Genomic DNA, 14,604 nt, shown 5'->3' on the forward strand with positions numbered 1-14,604 from the left:
GGCGCACGCGCGGCCGCCCGGCTCCCCATTGGCCGCCGCCGCCTCCCTCCCTTCCCGCGCGCCCGCTCCGCGCCGCCGCCGCCATGTTGCGGCCGCTCCGCCGCCGCCTCAGCGTCCCGCAGCCGCCGCTCCGCCGCTCCTCCTCCTCCTCCTCCTCCGCCTCAGGGCCCGGCCACCGCTGCCGCCCCCTGCTGCTGTCGACGCCCATCTTCTACGCCAACGGGCCTCCGCACCTCGGGCACCTCTACTCCGCGCTGCTGGCCGACGCGCTGCACCGCCAGCGAGGGCTTCGCGGCGCCGGGCCCGGCCGCTTCTCCACAGGTGAGCCCCGGCCCTAACCTCCCGCTGCTGGGCGCTGCCGGCTCCTCACGGGGCTCCCCTGAGGTGCCCGGTCGCCGCGGCTCCCCCCCCCCGCCTCCGTGTGTGTCCCCTCACGGCCCTGTGGCGTTTCAGGTACCGACGAGCACGGGCTGAAGATCCAGCAGGCCGCGGCTGCGGCAGGGACGTCGCCCCCGGAGCTCTGCGCCCGCGTTTCGGCTCTGTTCCGCCAGGCCTTGACCCAGGCAGCCGTCTCCTTCACGGATTTCATCCGCACCAGCGAGCCCCGCCACCAGCGAGCCGTGTGTCACTTCTGGGGTGCCCTGCAGGAGCGTGGGGCGCTCTACAAAGGGTCTTACGAGGGCTGGTACTGCACTCCAGATGAGTGCTTCCTGCCCGAAAGCCAGCTCGCTCTGCGTACGGACAGCCAGGGGCGCACGTACAAGGTGTCTTCGGAGACTGGCCATGAGGTAACCATAGCATATCTGCATAAGCACTGCGTAACTGTCTGGTACTTTGTTCTAGGAAAATCTGGGGACGTTTAGTGCTTCCCGTGGGCTTTGTAATTCGTGTCAGTTGAGATTTGCCTATGCCTCAAAGAATGTCTCTCTGCTGCGTCTTATAGCCGTGTATGGCTGCATAAGGGAGAGATACCAATGGGATTCTAAACCCCAAGTGAATTTTAAATTTCAGCCATGTGGCAGGCATGTGGATTCACCCGCTGCTGAGTTTCACAGGCCATTGGCTTGGAAACAATGTTCTGAAGCGGTGATGAAAGATGTTAGATGTGAGGAAGGATAAAGCTGTTTATAACTGAGCTATTTGTTGGGTGCCCAGATTTTCAGATGACCTAGTTAGTGAGGCAGTTTCATTTGGCCTCTAGATATTTTTAATTAGTCATGTGTCATTACACGGGGTTTGGACCTAAATTAAACACAATAAGAGTACCTGCCTGTGGTTTAGTCTCACAATTGAATGGTGCAGCCAGGAGTATGGGACCTGACCTAGAGTGTCTCTGCCACTGCAATTTCTATAAGGTATCAGGAACGTGATTTAATACAATTGTGGCAGATAATCATGCTTCAGAGCTAAGCAGAGGTTATGCTCCTCTGATATTTGTACTAGATTGGGGCACGTGAGCATTGGTTCACACAGAAAGGAGTATGTTATGAAATAATCTCTTGTTAGGCACCTAATGTAGTTGGGGCCACGGAGAACGAGCTTTCAGGCAAATAAATCATTCCTTAGATCTAAAATACAGGCAGCAGGCTTCCACACCCTGAGAACAAGCTCCCTGAAGCTCCCTGTACCTATGAAGAGATCATCAAGGGGATGGAGCCAGGTTCTTCCAGTGGTACATGACAGGAGGGTGGGAGAGAATGGTCACAGGCTGAAACCAGAGGTTCAGACTGGGTCTAAGGAGAAGTTTTTCCCCATGAGGACAGTAGAACAGGCTGCCTGGAAAGGTTCTGTGACCTTCATCTGTGGTGGTTTTCAGGATGCACAGGTGACTGCTGGAAGCAGGAGGCTGAACTACCCTGTGTTCCTCAGACCAGGGCTGGATGGAAGACGACAGGGAATATCAGCTCTGTGCACAGTGCTACTCCTGGGCAGTGCTGAGAGCTGATACCCCAGAGTTGAAGAAGCTTATGGAAAATGATAAAGAATTCAGAATTTAAAAAAAAAAGAAGTTTGTGTAACTTGTTTATGATTTATGCAGGGAATAATATGTCTTTTGGGGTAACCTTTTAATGAAGTAAGCAAAGGTAGTAGCAGCTACAGACTGAAATTAGATAAACTGAAGTGCAACATACCACTAGGGTGGTGTGTTCTTTACTGGTCATATTGAGAGTGAGGCACTTTCTGGCTCAGCCAAAAATTGTTGGATTCAGCGCTAGAAAATTAAACTCTCCTGCATGATGCTGTCTTATTTTAGAGCCTTAGTCAGCTTTAAAAAATAAGAATCCTGACCTTCCCACAGATCTCTTGAGTATCTTTACACAATTCACTTGTATCTTAGGTACCCACAAAGTTGTCATTGTTTCAGCTATGTTACATAATTTAAATCTGTGAGAGAAGAGCTGTCAGTACTTAGACATAATTATAGGCTAAAGTTGGCAACTAAAATGCATTAAATCTTAAATGGAGGAAAAAGAGTAGAAGCACCTAGGAGAAAAGCAAGAGCACCCACCAGGAATGTTATTTTGTCTTTTTATGATTTTCTCCCGTAATCACAAAACTACATTTCTAAGAAAGTGTATTCTTGTCTCCGTTGTTCTTGCCTGATGACACACGAAGGCGGCTTGTAGAAAGGTATTCCTTCCCTGGGGGCATGAGGATCCTTCAAAGCAGAATCCCGGGTGCCTCAGTTCTTGGGTGTTGCTCTGGGGAACCTCGGAGGTGGTGTCTTTGGAGAGGAGGTCCCTCTAGGCATAGAACTATACCAGGGCTTTACGTGGTAGGGAGCACACCCAAACACAAAGGGAGCATGTGACAAAATCCCCGCTGAGAGTGCTGTGTGCAAATTTTAAAACCATTTGCAGTGCATTTGGACTGTAATTCTTTTCTCTCCTGTTTTTTCAGGTGCACTGGACCAAAGAGGAGAATTACATGTTCAGGCTCTCTGCATTCCGGGACCCATTGCAGAAGTGGCTCCGTGACAACCCCCGTGCCGTTTTTCCCGACCCTTTCTACCAGCGTGTGCTTCACTGGCTGGGAGACGACTTGCCAGACTTGTCTGTCTCTCGTGAGAGAAGCCGGTTGCAGTGGGGTATCCCTGTCCCCGGTGACTCCACGCAAACCATTTATGTGTGGGTAGATGCTTTGGTGAACTACCTGAGTGTCGTGGGCTACCCTGAGACACATGGCGAGTGGTGGCCCGCTGCGCACCACGTCGTGGGCAAGGACATCCTCAAGTTCCACGCTGTCTACTGGCCAGCGCTGCTGATGGCAGCAGGGCTGCCACCCCCCGAGCAAATTCTTGTGCACTCCCACTGGACTGTCCGTGGGCAGAAGATGTCCAAAAGCCTGGGCAACGTGATCGACCCTTCCGCTTGCATTGGACAGTACACGGTAGATGGATTTCGGTACTTCCTGCTAAGGCAGGGTGTACCCGAGCGGGATTGTGACTATTATGATGAGAAGGTTGTTAAGGTACTGAATTCAGAACTGGCAGATGCGCTTGGGGGACTTCTGAATCGGTCAACAGCCCTTAGCATTAACCCCAGCAACACTTACCCTTATTTCTCAGAGTCTTGTTTCCCAAAGATCTTGGATTACAGGGAGACAAAAGCCTTGGGTAGGGCTTCTGCTGAAGACTATGAGTTTGTGGTGTCTGTGGCTTCTCTGCCGCTGCAGGTGGCTAGCTATTTTGAAGATTTCCAGATCTACAAGGCTTTAGAATGCATTGCTCTGTGTGTAAGGCAGACCAATGGTTTCTTCCAGAGACACAGGCCTTGGAAACTCAACAGAAATCACCCTGCAGAGAAGCTGTGGCTTGACACCATCATCCACGTTACGCTGGAATGCTTGCGGGTCTTTGGGACTCTCCTGCAGCCAGTGATCCCATGCACTGCAGACAAGTTGCTTTCCAGGCTGGCTGTTGAGCCAGAAGAGAGAGGTCTCTCAAATTTGACGTTTCTTCCACGTTACAATGGGAAGCCGTGTCCCTTTGAGGGGAGACAGCTTGGACCTGACACCGGCGTCTTATTTCACAGACTCGAGAAGTCAAGTCAGCATCAGATAGAGAACAAGAGGCTATAGTCTCTCACAAATAGCTTTTGTAAATAACAGCCTCCAGGAATGCCCAGAAAATGTGATCTTTATTGGAGCATGTCCCTCCCATCTCTTGGTGGTAAAGCAAATTAGATAAAACAAAACTGAGCAAGGCTGCGCTGCCCCCCTCTGGTCCTTTGTAGGTGATTGCCAGAGGCATCTGCCTGAACTGGTGTGGTTGTACGCAGCTGGGCAGCTGAGCTCCACCACAACTCTGCTCTCACTCCCCCTTCTCAAAGGGAAATGGGGAGGAAATATGAAAAGGGCTCAAGGGTTGAGATAAGGAGATGGAGATCACTCAACAATTATCGTCACAGGCAAAACAGACTCAGCAGAGGGAGAAACTAAAAACGCCTTCCTCCCATCCACCCTCTTCTACCTCCCCCCAAATGGCACAGGGGAATGGGAGCTGTGGTCAGTCCCGAACACTTTGTCTATGCCACTCTTTCAGTCGCTCACTTTGTAGAATCACAGAATGGCCCTAGTTGGAAGGGACCTGAAAGATCATCTAATTCCAACCTCCCTGCCACAGGCAGGGGTGCCACTCACTAGGTCAGGTACGCCAATGCCCCGTCCAGCCTGACCTTGAACACTTCCAGGGATGGAGCATCCACAGCTTCTCTTGGCAACCTGTTCCAGTGCCTCACTAACCTTACCGTGAAGAATTTCCTCTTAATGTCTAATCTGAATCTATCCCCTTTTAGTTTAAGACCATTCCCCCTTGTCCTATAATTACCTGCCTGAGTAAAGAGTCCTTATCCATCCTTTTTATAGGACCCTGCTGAGTATTGAAAGGCCTCAGTGAGGTCTTGGAGCATTCTCCAGGCTGAACATCCCCAGCTCTCAGCCTTTCTTCATAGAAGAGGTGCTCCAACCCTCTGATTATCTTTGTAGCCCTCTGGACTCACTCTAACAGGTCGACATCTTTCTTGTGCTGGGGACACCATGCCTGGATGCAGTACTCCAGGTGGGGCCTCACAAGGGCCTCCTCCAGGCCACATCCACCTGCTCCACCGGGGGCTCCTCCACGGGCAGCAGCGTGGAGATCTGCTCCATGTGGGACCCATGGGCTGTAGGGGGACAGCCTGCTCCACCAGGGACCTCTCCACAGGCCTCGGGAACTGCTGCTGTGTGCCTGGAGCGCCTCCTGCTGCATTCACCTTGGTATTTGCAGGGCTGTTTCTCACTCCTCTCTCCCAGCTGCTGTGGTGCAGCAGGGTTTTTTTTTTTCTTTTTTTTTCTTTTTTTTTTTTTTCCCTTTCTTAAATCTGCTGTCACAGGGGCACACACAATGTCACATATTTGCTTGGCTCTGGGCAGCGGTGAGTCCATTTGGAGGTGACTGGAACTGGCTCTTAGCTGACATGGGGCAGTTTCTGGAGTCTTCTCCCAAAGGTTACTCCTGCAGCCCCCCCACTACCAAAGCCTTGCCATGTAAATCTAGTACAACGGGGAAGCAGACACACTCAAACTACCTGTATCAATTGGGCTGACAGCTAGGGAGGTTTCTGGGGTAACACCTTGGGGGTACACCTAAGCAGTGCAGTTGGTAGCAGAGAATAAACTGAAGGCACTGCCTAGGGTTTGAATATTGCTGCTTTGTTTCCTGGTGTACTTTAAGGGAAATGAAAATGGGTTGAGGCAAAATGCTTACCCCTTAAAACAGGGCGTGCTATGTGCACTGCCTTGAGGTTCTGTTAGAGAGCCCTTTTTCCTACGCATATCTTTACAAGGCAAATAACCTGGGACGCAAATGGCAGGAATGCCAGACCTCCTGCAGGAGTAGAGATGGCAAATGACAGCTAGAAACAACCCTTTACCTTAAGACCCTAAGGCTATTGGCAGATATGACCACCTAGTCCAGAAAGGGGTTATTTGGTCATGATCTCCCATTCAGACTGATGCTGTTACAGAGCTGTGATGCACATTTCCAGTAGCCATGTGCTGCTGAGAGCAGGCCAGTGTTCAGACTGAATCTGTAGGAGGATTAGTGTCCCTGAGAAAGGGCTCTTTCTGTGGGCACTCTCGGCAATGACTGTCTCTGCTCACACAGGGAGCTGATGTCTTGGTGTCCCCTTGACTTTGCCCTAGAGGTTTTTGGCTAGGCCAGGACTGTCTGGAGGTAATCAGAAATTATTTCCTGACAACACCTCTGGGGTGTACTCCAACTGTTGAGTCCATCAGCTGAATTTCCTTTATGGGCCAAAACCTTCGATCAGCTGATGTCTGCGTGAAATCTGTCCCAGCTTTTGGCTCCTTCACTTCTCACCAAGTACCTCTGCTGCAGCAGACTCGTGTCCTGGGCCAATTTTACCAGGCTCTGACCTCTTCTGGAGGTGTCTGGGCTGCGTTATGAGACAGCAGGTGTACCCTCCCTCTCCCCTCAGAGCACCGTGGGTGTCTGCAGACAGATCAGGGCAGGGCAGGGCTGCTTCCCCCTCACATTGCTCTTGTGTTTTATTTTTTGCACAGAGCATCCAGGCACAGGCAGAGGAAACCGTGCAGGACAGGGAAAAGCGAGAACCCGTCCACATCGCCTCACGGGCTCGCCTCACGGGCTCGCCTCACGGGCTCGCCTCACGGGCTCGCCTCACGGGCTCGCCTCACGGGCTCGCCTCACGGGCTCGCCTCACGGGCTCGCCTCACGGGCTCGCCTCACGGGCTCGCCTCACGGGCTCGCCTCACGGGCTCGCCTCACGGGCTCGCCTCACGGGCTCGCCTCACGGGCTCGCCTCACGGGCTCGCCTCACGGGCTCGCCTCACGGGCTCGCCTCACGGGCTCGCCTCACGGGCTCGCCTCACGGGCTCGCCTCACGGGCTCGCCTCACGGGCTCGCCTCACGGGCTCCGCTCGGCGTCCGTGACGCGGGGCGGAGCCACCTCAGCGCTGGTGCTCGGTGCCGCCGCTCGGTGCCGCCGCCCCCCGGCCGCACCGACCACCTGATCCCGCTCCGCCCGCCGCAGCCGCAGCCTTTGTGTGAGGAGCGGGGCTGCGCGGGGCGGCCCCATGAGGCGGTGAGGGATGGCGGCGGCGGCGGCGGGCGGCGGCGGCGGGCGGCCGCCGGGCCCCGACTCGTCGCTGGAGCCCTACGTGCAGACCCGCATCTTCAAGATCATCGTGATCGGCGACTCCAACGTGGGCAAGACGTGCCTGACCTTCCGCTTCTGCGGGGGCACCTTCCCCGACAAGACCGAGGCCACCATCGGCGTGGACTTCCGCGAGAAGACGGTGGAGATCGAGGGCGAGCGCATCAAGGTGGGCCGCGGCGGCACCCGCACCCGCACCGCACCCGCAGCGCACCCGCAGCCGGGGCTGGCGGCGGCCCCGCTCCCTGTCACGGGGCCGAATCTGTGCCTGCCGGACACCCCTCGGGGCTCTCCCGTTCCCATTCCGTCCTGAGGGAGGGCCACGGGAAGGTTTTCCCTCCCCGCGCTGTGGAGACGTCCTCCCAACACGCCGCTGCTGTTAATAAATAGCCACGTTGCTTTTTTTTTTTGCTATTTATATGCTGTTTGCTTGAGTCTGCAGGGGGGCTGAAACAATAGCTCGGAGCGAGACGCTGCAAGCATCTGGCGTAACGGGGTCCTCACAGCGCCAGGCCGGCCCCGGCTTCAGAGGCTCGACCACAGCAGCAAAGGGGTGAAGCTGTAGGGAGCTGGAGGAAGGAGCTGTGTGCAGAAACCAGAGCACAGCTCACACAGAAACCACGAGAGCATATGGCTGTAGGCTGGCTAGAGGCTTGCTGGAAAGCCAGGAGCTTGCACTAGCTGGTTGCAGCGGGCCTGACAGCTCTGATGTTAATGCACAGGAATGTTAGCAGGCAATCGGAGGATGCAGTTTCAAGGGAACTAAAATAGAACTAATTTGCTGTATGTACACCAGCAACAGTAAAGAAATGCATTAGCTCAGAGCTGAGGAGATCCGCAGATCAACGAGCAGTGGGTAGAAAACAGCTTGGGAAGCGCAGTTTGCAGCAGATCTTGGCTTACCTGGTTAGGTAGATCAGCACAAGCAGCAGTCTATGTGAAAGACTGACTTCTGGAAGAAGCCCATACTGCTATATTTTGCAGACAGATGGAGAATCAAAAGTTGAGGGGCCAATCACAGTGAATGTAGAGCTAATGTTGGATGATAAGATCTTTAATTGTGCTTTTAAACTGACCACGATTTTTTTCCTCTCTTTAAGACGAAAGGTGTTCATTTCCCCCCTGTGCCTTGCCCAGCTCCATCCAGTGCCCCCTGTCTGTGTTACAAGCTATAGTGCAGGCTGGCATGAAGCTGTCCTATGGCCACTAGCTTGAAAATATTGCCATGCTTTCTACCTTTGGATATTACTTCTGCTCTAGCAAACAGGACTGGGAGGCAGGGCAGCAAATTGCCCTTCTCCTAGGACCGTGCATCCAAATGGGGAGGTAGGATCAGTTCCTTTAAGTCGCACTTGTTCCCAGCAAGCACCTTGGGGACAAGGGGCCTGGGGCTCCTGCTGCTGCTCTGCCCAGAACTAAACAGCCTGGGATAAAGTGGCATGGAGATGAATGAGAGGTATCTCTTTGTTGCCAACATTTTTACTCTCTGAAAGATTGTGGGGCAGGCACTGTCACAATTCAGGGTGGTTCAGGTAAATCGCAGTAATTTAGAAATTGCCAGCTTGCAGCTTACAGAAGTTCTTACAGAAGAGCAAGGTGCAGGTTGGAAGGGACCTCTGGAAGCCATCTGGTCCAATCCCCCCTGCTCAAGGAAGACCACCCAGAGCAGGCTGCCCAGCACCATGTCCAGGTGGCTGTTTAAGATCTCTAAGGAGGGAGACTCTGTAACCTCTCTGGGCAACCTGCTCCAGTGCTCTGTCACCCACACAGTAAAGAAGTGCTTCCTGAGGTTTAGAAGGAACTTCTGCTGTTGCTGGGCAATGCTGAAAGAGCCAGGCTGCTTCTTTGCACCCTCTGTCCAGGTATTTATACATATTGATAAGATTGATTTATCACATTTATATATATACATATTTATAACACTGGTGAGATGTGCCCTGGGCCTTCTCTTCTCCATGCTGAACAGCCCCAGCTCTCTTAGTTTCTGATACAAGAGCTGTTCCAACCTCTTTATCATTTTGAAGGCCCTTTTCATTTCCATGTCTCTCTTGCACTGGGGAACTCAGAACTGGACATGGTACTCCAGATGCCACCCCAACAGTGCTGAATAGAGGGGAAGGATCACTTTCCTCAACATGCTGGCGATACTTTGCCTGGCACACCGTTATCCTTCTTTGTGGCAAGGGCACGCTGTTGGCTCATGTTCAAGCTGGTGTCCACCTGTACACCCAGGTCCTTTTCTTCAAGGCTGCTTCCCAGCTGGGCAGCCCCCAGCATGTCCTGCGGTTGTTCCTCCCCATGAGCAGGACTCTGCACCTCTCCTTGCTGAACTTCAGAGGGTTCCTGTCAGCCCGTTTCTCCAGCCTGTCCAGATCCCTCTGGAGGGCAGCACGGCCCTCTGGTGAATCAGCCCCATGCCCCACTTTCGTGTTGTTTGCAAATTTACTGAGGGTGCAGTCTGCCTCCTCACCCAGACCATTAACAGAAATGTTGAGCGGGAATGGACACGGTTTTGACCGCTGAGGTACTACGTTCATTACTGGCCTCCACCTACACTTTGTACCACCGACTGCTACCCTCCAGGCCTGGATGATCAGCCAGTGTTTGAAACACCCCACTGCTCATCCAGACAGACTTCATCAGCTTCTCTGTGAGTATCTTATGGCAGACAAGTGTTGAAAGCTTTTGTTGAAAGCGCACGTAGGCAATATCCACTGCTCTTACCTTGTCTAGCAATGCCTCTAGGCCTGTTTGCCTGACTACCTGTTCACTGGGATGCTTTTTTTTGAATATTAGCCAGATTTCTTGGGCCCATCTTCTGTCTTTCCTTTTCAAAATTCATCATTGTGGTCTGAAATTTTGCCCTACTCCTTCCTCTTGGGATCCTGAGTTCCACCATCTCATGGTCAATGAGATGGCTTCGACCATGACAGCCCTTCCTTGTTGGTATGACGCCCAGCAGAGCACCTCCTCGTCTCCTCTGCCACTTGGGTCAGGAATTTGCCACCAACGCTCTCCAGGAACCTCAACAGCTCTTTAATCCTAACCCTTAAGTTCTCATTTGGCTCTTTATCCATCCCCAGGCAGAGCACCACGTGGGAACATTGCTCTTTTCTTTGCCCTGCCTCTTCTGTACTGTTGCAATTCTGTCGGGTTCTTTTTTATGGCATAGGGTTAGGTGGGCCAATGTCCTGATCTGGTGCAAAAATGTTTCTGAAACGGGAAGCATTTTGTGGCATTTGTTTTGGTGGTGGGGATGATGGTGAAGTGCATTAGGAAGAGGAGGGCTGTCTGGCAAGGCGTTTCAGTCAGGTAAGTCATCACGCAGGGATTTTTCTCACTTAGAGCACACACAATTAAAGGGCACTGTCAATTCTTTTGAATATAATGGACCATTTGCAATGACTGAGAAATGGGATATGCCATGTAGAGCCTAGCCCTCGTCTGAGAGTATTGAAAATGAAGGAAAGTGCTGATGTGATCGCTCTTACTAGATGAGCTAGGCTTACTGTTTGAATTACACAAGCATACACACTGTCATACACAGCCTTGGACACTGCCAGCATATGCCCCCAAACCTGTAACTCATCCAACAACCCTGCTTCATTTAGATAAGAACTTGCCCCTCTCAGTGTGCTGGCCTTGCCCGTGTCCTGGAGATGGCTCAGTGCTGTTGCTCCATGATGCACTGTCAGAGGTGGAACAGCAGGAAGCCCTCCTGCTTTCCGCAGCAAGTTAAACACACCGACGTACTCGTGAAGCAGCAAGCCCTGCCTCAGGGTGGGCACTCGGTGCTCTGTGAGCCTCCTTTCCGTGCGTGCCTCAAGAACACTGTGCTTTGCTTCCTAGGTGCAAGTGTGGGACACGGCTGGCCAGGAGAGGTTTCGGAAGAGCATGGTAGAGCACTACTATCGCAACGTGCATGCCGTCGTCTTCGTTTACGACGTCACGAAGATGACTTCCTTCACCAACCTCAAGATGTGGATCGAGGAGTGCAACGGGCACGCGGTGCCCCCCCTCGTCCCCAAGGTGCTGGTGGGGAACAAGTGTGACTTGAAGGACCTGATCCAGGTGCCGTCCAGCATGGCCCTGAAGTTCGCTGACGCTCACAACATGCTGTTGTTCGAGACCTCAGCCAAGGACCCTAAGGAGAGCCAGAACGTGGAGTCCATCTTCATGTGCCTGGCCTGCCGGCTCAAGGCGCAGAAATCGCTGCTCTACCGCGATGTGGAGAGGCGGCCGGGCCGGGGGCACCGCCTGGAGCTGACGCGCGACGCCAACGGTAAAAACGCCTGCCCGTGCTGAGCCGGGCGGCCCCGCCGCTGCTACCAATAAAGTCTGTGAGGCTGCACTGCGCCCCGCCTCTTGCTTTGCGCGGCCCGGTACGGCCCGGTACGGCTCAGCCCGGCCCGGTACGGCCCGGCCCGGCCCGCGGGAGCGCGCATGCGCGGGGGTGGGCGGGCTCCCGCGCCCCGCCGCCGCCATGAAGTAGGTTGTGGGGATGATGGCGGGGGGAGGGAGGGAGGAAGGGGGACACGGGGGTAAGGCCGGGTGCTCCCGGTGCTCCCCCGTGCTCACCGTGCCCTCGCCCCCAGCCCGCTGACGAAGGTGAAGCTGATCAACGAGCTGAACGCGCGGGAGGCGGAGCTGGGCGTGCAGGAGGCGGTGTCGTGGCACGCCGAGTACAAGGACAGCGCCTGGGTCTTCGTCGGTACGGGCGGCGGAGGGGGGAAAGAGGGGGGGGGGGCGGCTGTGGCCACTCTCAGATCCCGGTCCCGGTCCCCATCCCGGTCCCTGATCCTGATCCCGATCCCGATCCCGGTCCCGGTGCCCGTCCCGGTGCCGCAGCGCCGCTGCTCTCCCCGCAGGTGGGCTGCCCTACGAGCTGACGGAGGGGGATGTGATCTGCGTGTTCTCACAGTAAGTGCCTCGGCCCCAGCCCCACAGCGATGGGGCCGTGCCCGTGCGGCTGCTCGGGGCGCTCACGGTGTGTTTCAGGTACGGGGAGGTGGTGAACATCAATCTGGTGCGGGACAAGAAGACTGGGAAGTCCAAAGGCTTCTGCTTCCTGTGCTATGAAGACCAGAGGAGCACCATTCTCGCTGTCGACAACTTCAATGGAATCAAGGTGAGTGAAGCTGCCTGCGATGCGGCTGCTTTTACTCCTGGCGAGTGGTTTGAGCTGGCCCTGCGGTTCTCTGGTGTCCCACAGGGCGCAGGGAGTGGGTCCATAGCTTTGCTAACTACGTGATTCCTGTTGCAGATCAAAGGAAGGACAATCCGAGTGGACCACGTGGCCAACTATCGGCCTCCCAAGGACTCCGATGATTTAGATGAGGTCACAAAAACTCTCCACGCAAAAGGCTGTGGAGTTAAAACACCGCCTCATTCGTCGTCTGATTCTTTGTCAGAAGATGATGATGTGCCAGCAAAAAAGCAAAAAGGTGAAACATGTTCCTGCCAGTCTTTACTGTGGATGGGTGGGACTGCATGGGTCTCCAGGACCCTTAGCTCATGGAAGCAGCATTAGTGGGAACAGCAGGAATAGGTGTCTGAAATGGCTTCTGGCCTGAAGTGGCTTCTGGCTTCCAGGATGAGCTGATTTGGCGTGGTGATGTTGGCGTGGGGTGGGGGTGTTGGTTATTCTGAAATCAGCCTGGTGCTTGCAGCGTGCAGAGGAAGCTTCTGTTACACACCTGGGCTGTCTCTGTGACAGGCAGTTATGTTATCTGGGTTTGAGACCTGTCTTTACTGCATCCTATTCCCCTATCAATACAGTAGTTCAGTACTGTGCTGCACAGATTGAGGACACAGGATGGGGCCTTAGCATGGGGGAGAGGGTGGTAGAGGTAGAGTCCTAGTTTGAGAAAAGTGGGTTGGAGGAAAGAAAATAAGCACGAAACCAAGGCTGGAGACAAGATGTCGCGCAGAGCTGAAGAGATGTGCAAAAATGAGAGAGGCAAAGGGGAGTGAAGAGGGAAGAGAATCATTGTCAACTCTGGAAATTCTCCAGATCCAGTGACATTCTTGTTGTGTGTACATTGCTTAGAAAACAGAATTTACAGTAGATGCTAAGCGTTGCAAAAATTGCTCAAAATCATGAGAGCAACCTAGCTGGAGATAACACAAGGTGACAAATGTTAAAGAAGGACTTAGGGTGACTCACATTGGAGAAGAAAAGTGTCAGGTTTGGCAGTAGAATAGGATATCTGGGGGGGTAAAGAGACTGTGAAGTATGAAGCTTGGGCCAAGGGTGGGAGGAACTCAAAATGGGAGTGGAGTTGGAAAGGTGCTGTGGTGCTAGGTAGCAGAGCTTGAGGAGCTGAGATAATGCTTGCAAGACTGTCCACCCCTGAAGATGAATCTTTTGTTTCAGATAAAGAGAAGAGTAGACAAGAAAGGCAAAAGCAGAGCTCGCAGTCTGTGAAGAGGGCAGCGTCTGCTGAGGAGGCACATCCTAGAATCAAGATTAAAAAGGAGAAGGAGGATCCTGCTTATGACCGATATGCCAGTGGGAGTCATCAGTCCTGGAATGGGTCTGAGAGGAAACATGCGAGCAGGATGCAACGAGAAGAGGAAGAGCAGAGGCATCAGAGGCAGTCGGAGAGAAGAGGAGAAAAGAGCTCCCAGGAACACAGGGGACAAAACAGTTTGCGGGAAGAGAGAGAAGAGACTGGCAGGAAGAGTGAAAGGCACAGCAGCAGGCGAGAAGAGTCTGAGGGGACCAGATCCAGGGACCAGCGGGAGAGTAGCACCAGAGAGCCCCATTCCAGGCACAGGGAGCGGGGTTCCACTAGAGATTCCAGCCACTACTGAGCTCTCATGTGAGCACCCCTTAGGGCTATGGCTGCTCCCCCTGAGACAGCTGTGCTCCTTGAGCCTGGACAAAAACCTGTGCAGGGCTTCCTGACACCTCTCTGTGGATACCCCAGCTGGTGCTTTCGCCTCCCACAGCTTCGACTTTGTTTCTCATTTCACTTCTCGGACAGGGGTCTCCTTGCTGTCTGTGCTGGCAGGCACCCTGCAGAGCAAAAGTGGTTGCTGAGGGTGGCAGGGTGCTGCTCTCCAAACTGCCCGGCACCACCCTGGTGGGAGCATCCCTGGTGTCTGCAGTGAGAGGCTGTTGGGTGCCTGCAGGCCTGACACGCTTCCTGGGTGCACCCAGCGCATCTTCCTTGTGTGATGAACCCCAAGAGACGTGCTGTTGAGTTAGGGTGCTTTTTTGTGTTTATTTTTTTAAACTCTTCTTAATAAAACTGATCGTTAACCAGAAGAGAGAACTGAAGCAGCACTCTCATTTCCCGGTGTGCTTTGTTTTTTTTGTCGTCCTGTGTTCAGGATGGGGGAAGGGGGGGCGTGCACGGCGGGGCCGCGGCCTCAGCCCGGTGCCGCCAGGGGGCGCCGGCCGCCGGCTGCGCGCGCCGCC

At 54.0% G+C, this 14,604-nt stretch overlaps 3 protein-coding genes across 4 annotated transcripts; all 3 read left to right on the top strand.

The window, feature by feature from the left end:
* Positions 1–83: 83 nt before the first annotated feature.
* MARS2 (methionyl-tRNA synthetase 2, mitochondrial) lies at positions 84–5,732 on the top strand (the record flags this gene model as incomplete). Its single annotated transcript, XM_082770435.1, has 3 exons — positions 84–321; positions 454–788; positions 2,902–5,732. 3 exons carry the CDS (start codon positions 84–86, stop codon positions 4,078–4,080), a joined length of 1,752 nt encoding a protein of 583 aa, XP_082626561.1. The 3' UTR covers positions 4,081–5,732.
* Positions 5,733–6,857: 1,125 nt separating this feature from the next.
* Positions 6,858–11,890, top strand: RAB33A (RAB33A, member RAS oncogene family). Of its 2 annotated transcripts, XM_082770904.1 has the most exons (3): positions 6,858–7,347; positions 11,028–11,460; positions 11,774–11,890. In XM_082770904.1, the coding sequence occupies exons 1-3, from the start codon at positions 7,114–7,116 to the stop codon at positions 11,779–11,781; spliced, it is 675 nt and encodes a 224-aa protein (XP_082627030.1). In that variant the 5' UTR covers positions 6,858–7,113; the 3' UTR covers positions 11,782–11,890. The 2 variants fall into 2 exon arrangements, with proteins under 2 accessions (XP_082627030.1, XP_082627029.1); XM_082770903.1 differs by lacking the exon at positions 11,774–11,890 and having other exon boundaries at positions 6,861–7,347; positions 11,028–11,528.
* RBMX2 (RNA binding motif protein X-linked 2) lies at positions 11,640–14,451 on the top strand. Its single transcript, XM_082770902.1, has 6 exons — positions 11,640–11,666; positions 11,774–11,889; positions 12,047–12,098; positions 12,177–12,306; positions 12,442–12,622; positions 13,555–14,451. The coding sequence occupies exons 1-6, from the start codon at positions 11,662–11,664 to the stop codon at positions 13,992–13,994; spliced, it is 924 nt and encodes a 307-aa protein (XP_082627028.1). The 5' UTR covers positions 11,640–11,661; the 3' UTR covers positions 13,995–14,451.
* Positions 14,452–14,604: the final 153 nt, after the last annotated feature.

The sequence above is a fragment of the Aythya marila genome (genome assembly GCF_965140915.1).
Source record: "Aythya marila genome assembly, chromosome: 13".
Classification (NCBI taxonomy): Eukaryota; Metazoa; Chordata; class Aves; order Anseriformes; family Anatidae; genus Aythya; species Aythya marila.

Coding starts and splice junctions, on each gene's coding strand:
- RAB33A (XM_082770903.1), top strand. CDS start 7,114: ATGGCGGCGGCGGCGGCGGGCGGCGGCGGCGGGCGGCCGCCGGGCCCC. Junction 7,348..11,027: donor TCGAGGGCGAGCGCATCAAG/GTGGGCCGCGGC, acceptor TTTGCTTCCTAG/GTGCAAGTGTGGGACACGGC.
- RBMX2 (XM_082770902.1), top strand. Junction 12,099..12,176: donor GTGATCTGCGTGTTCTCACA/GTAAGTGCCTCG, acceptor GGTGTGTTTCAG/GTACGGGGAGGTGGTGAACA. Junction 12,307..12,441: donor ACAACTTCAATGGAATCAAG/GTGAGTGAAGCT, acceptor TTCCTGTTGCAG/ATCAAAGGAAGGACAATCCG.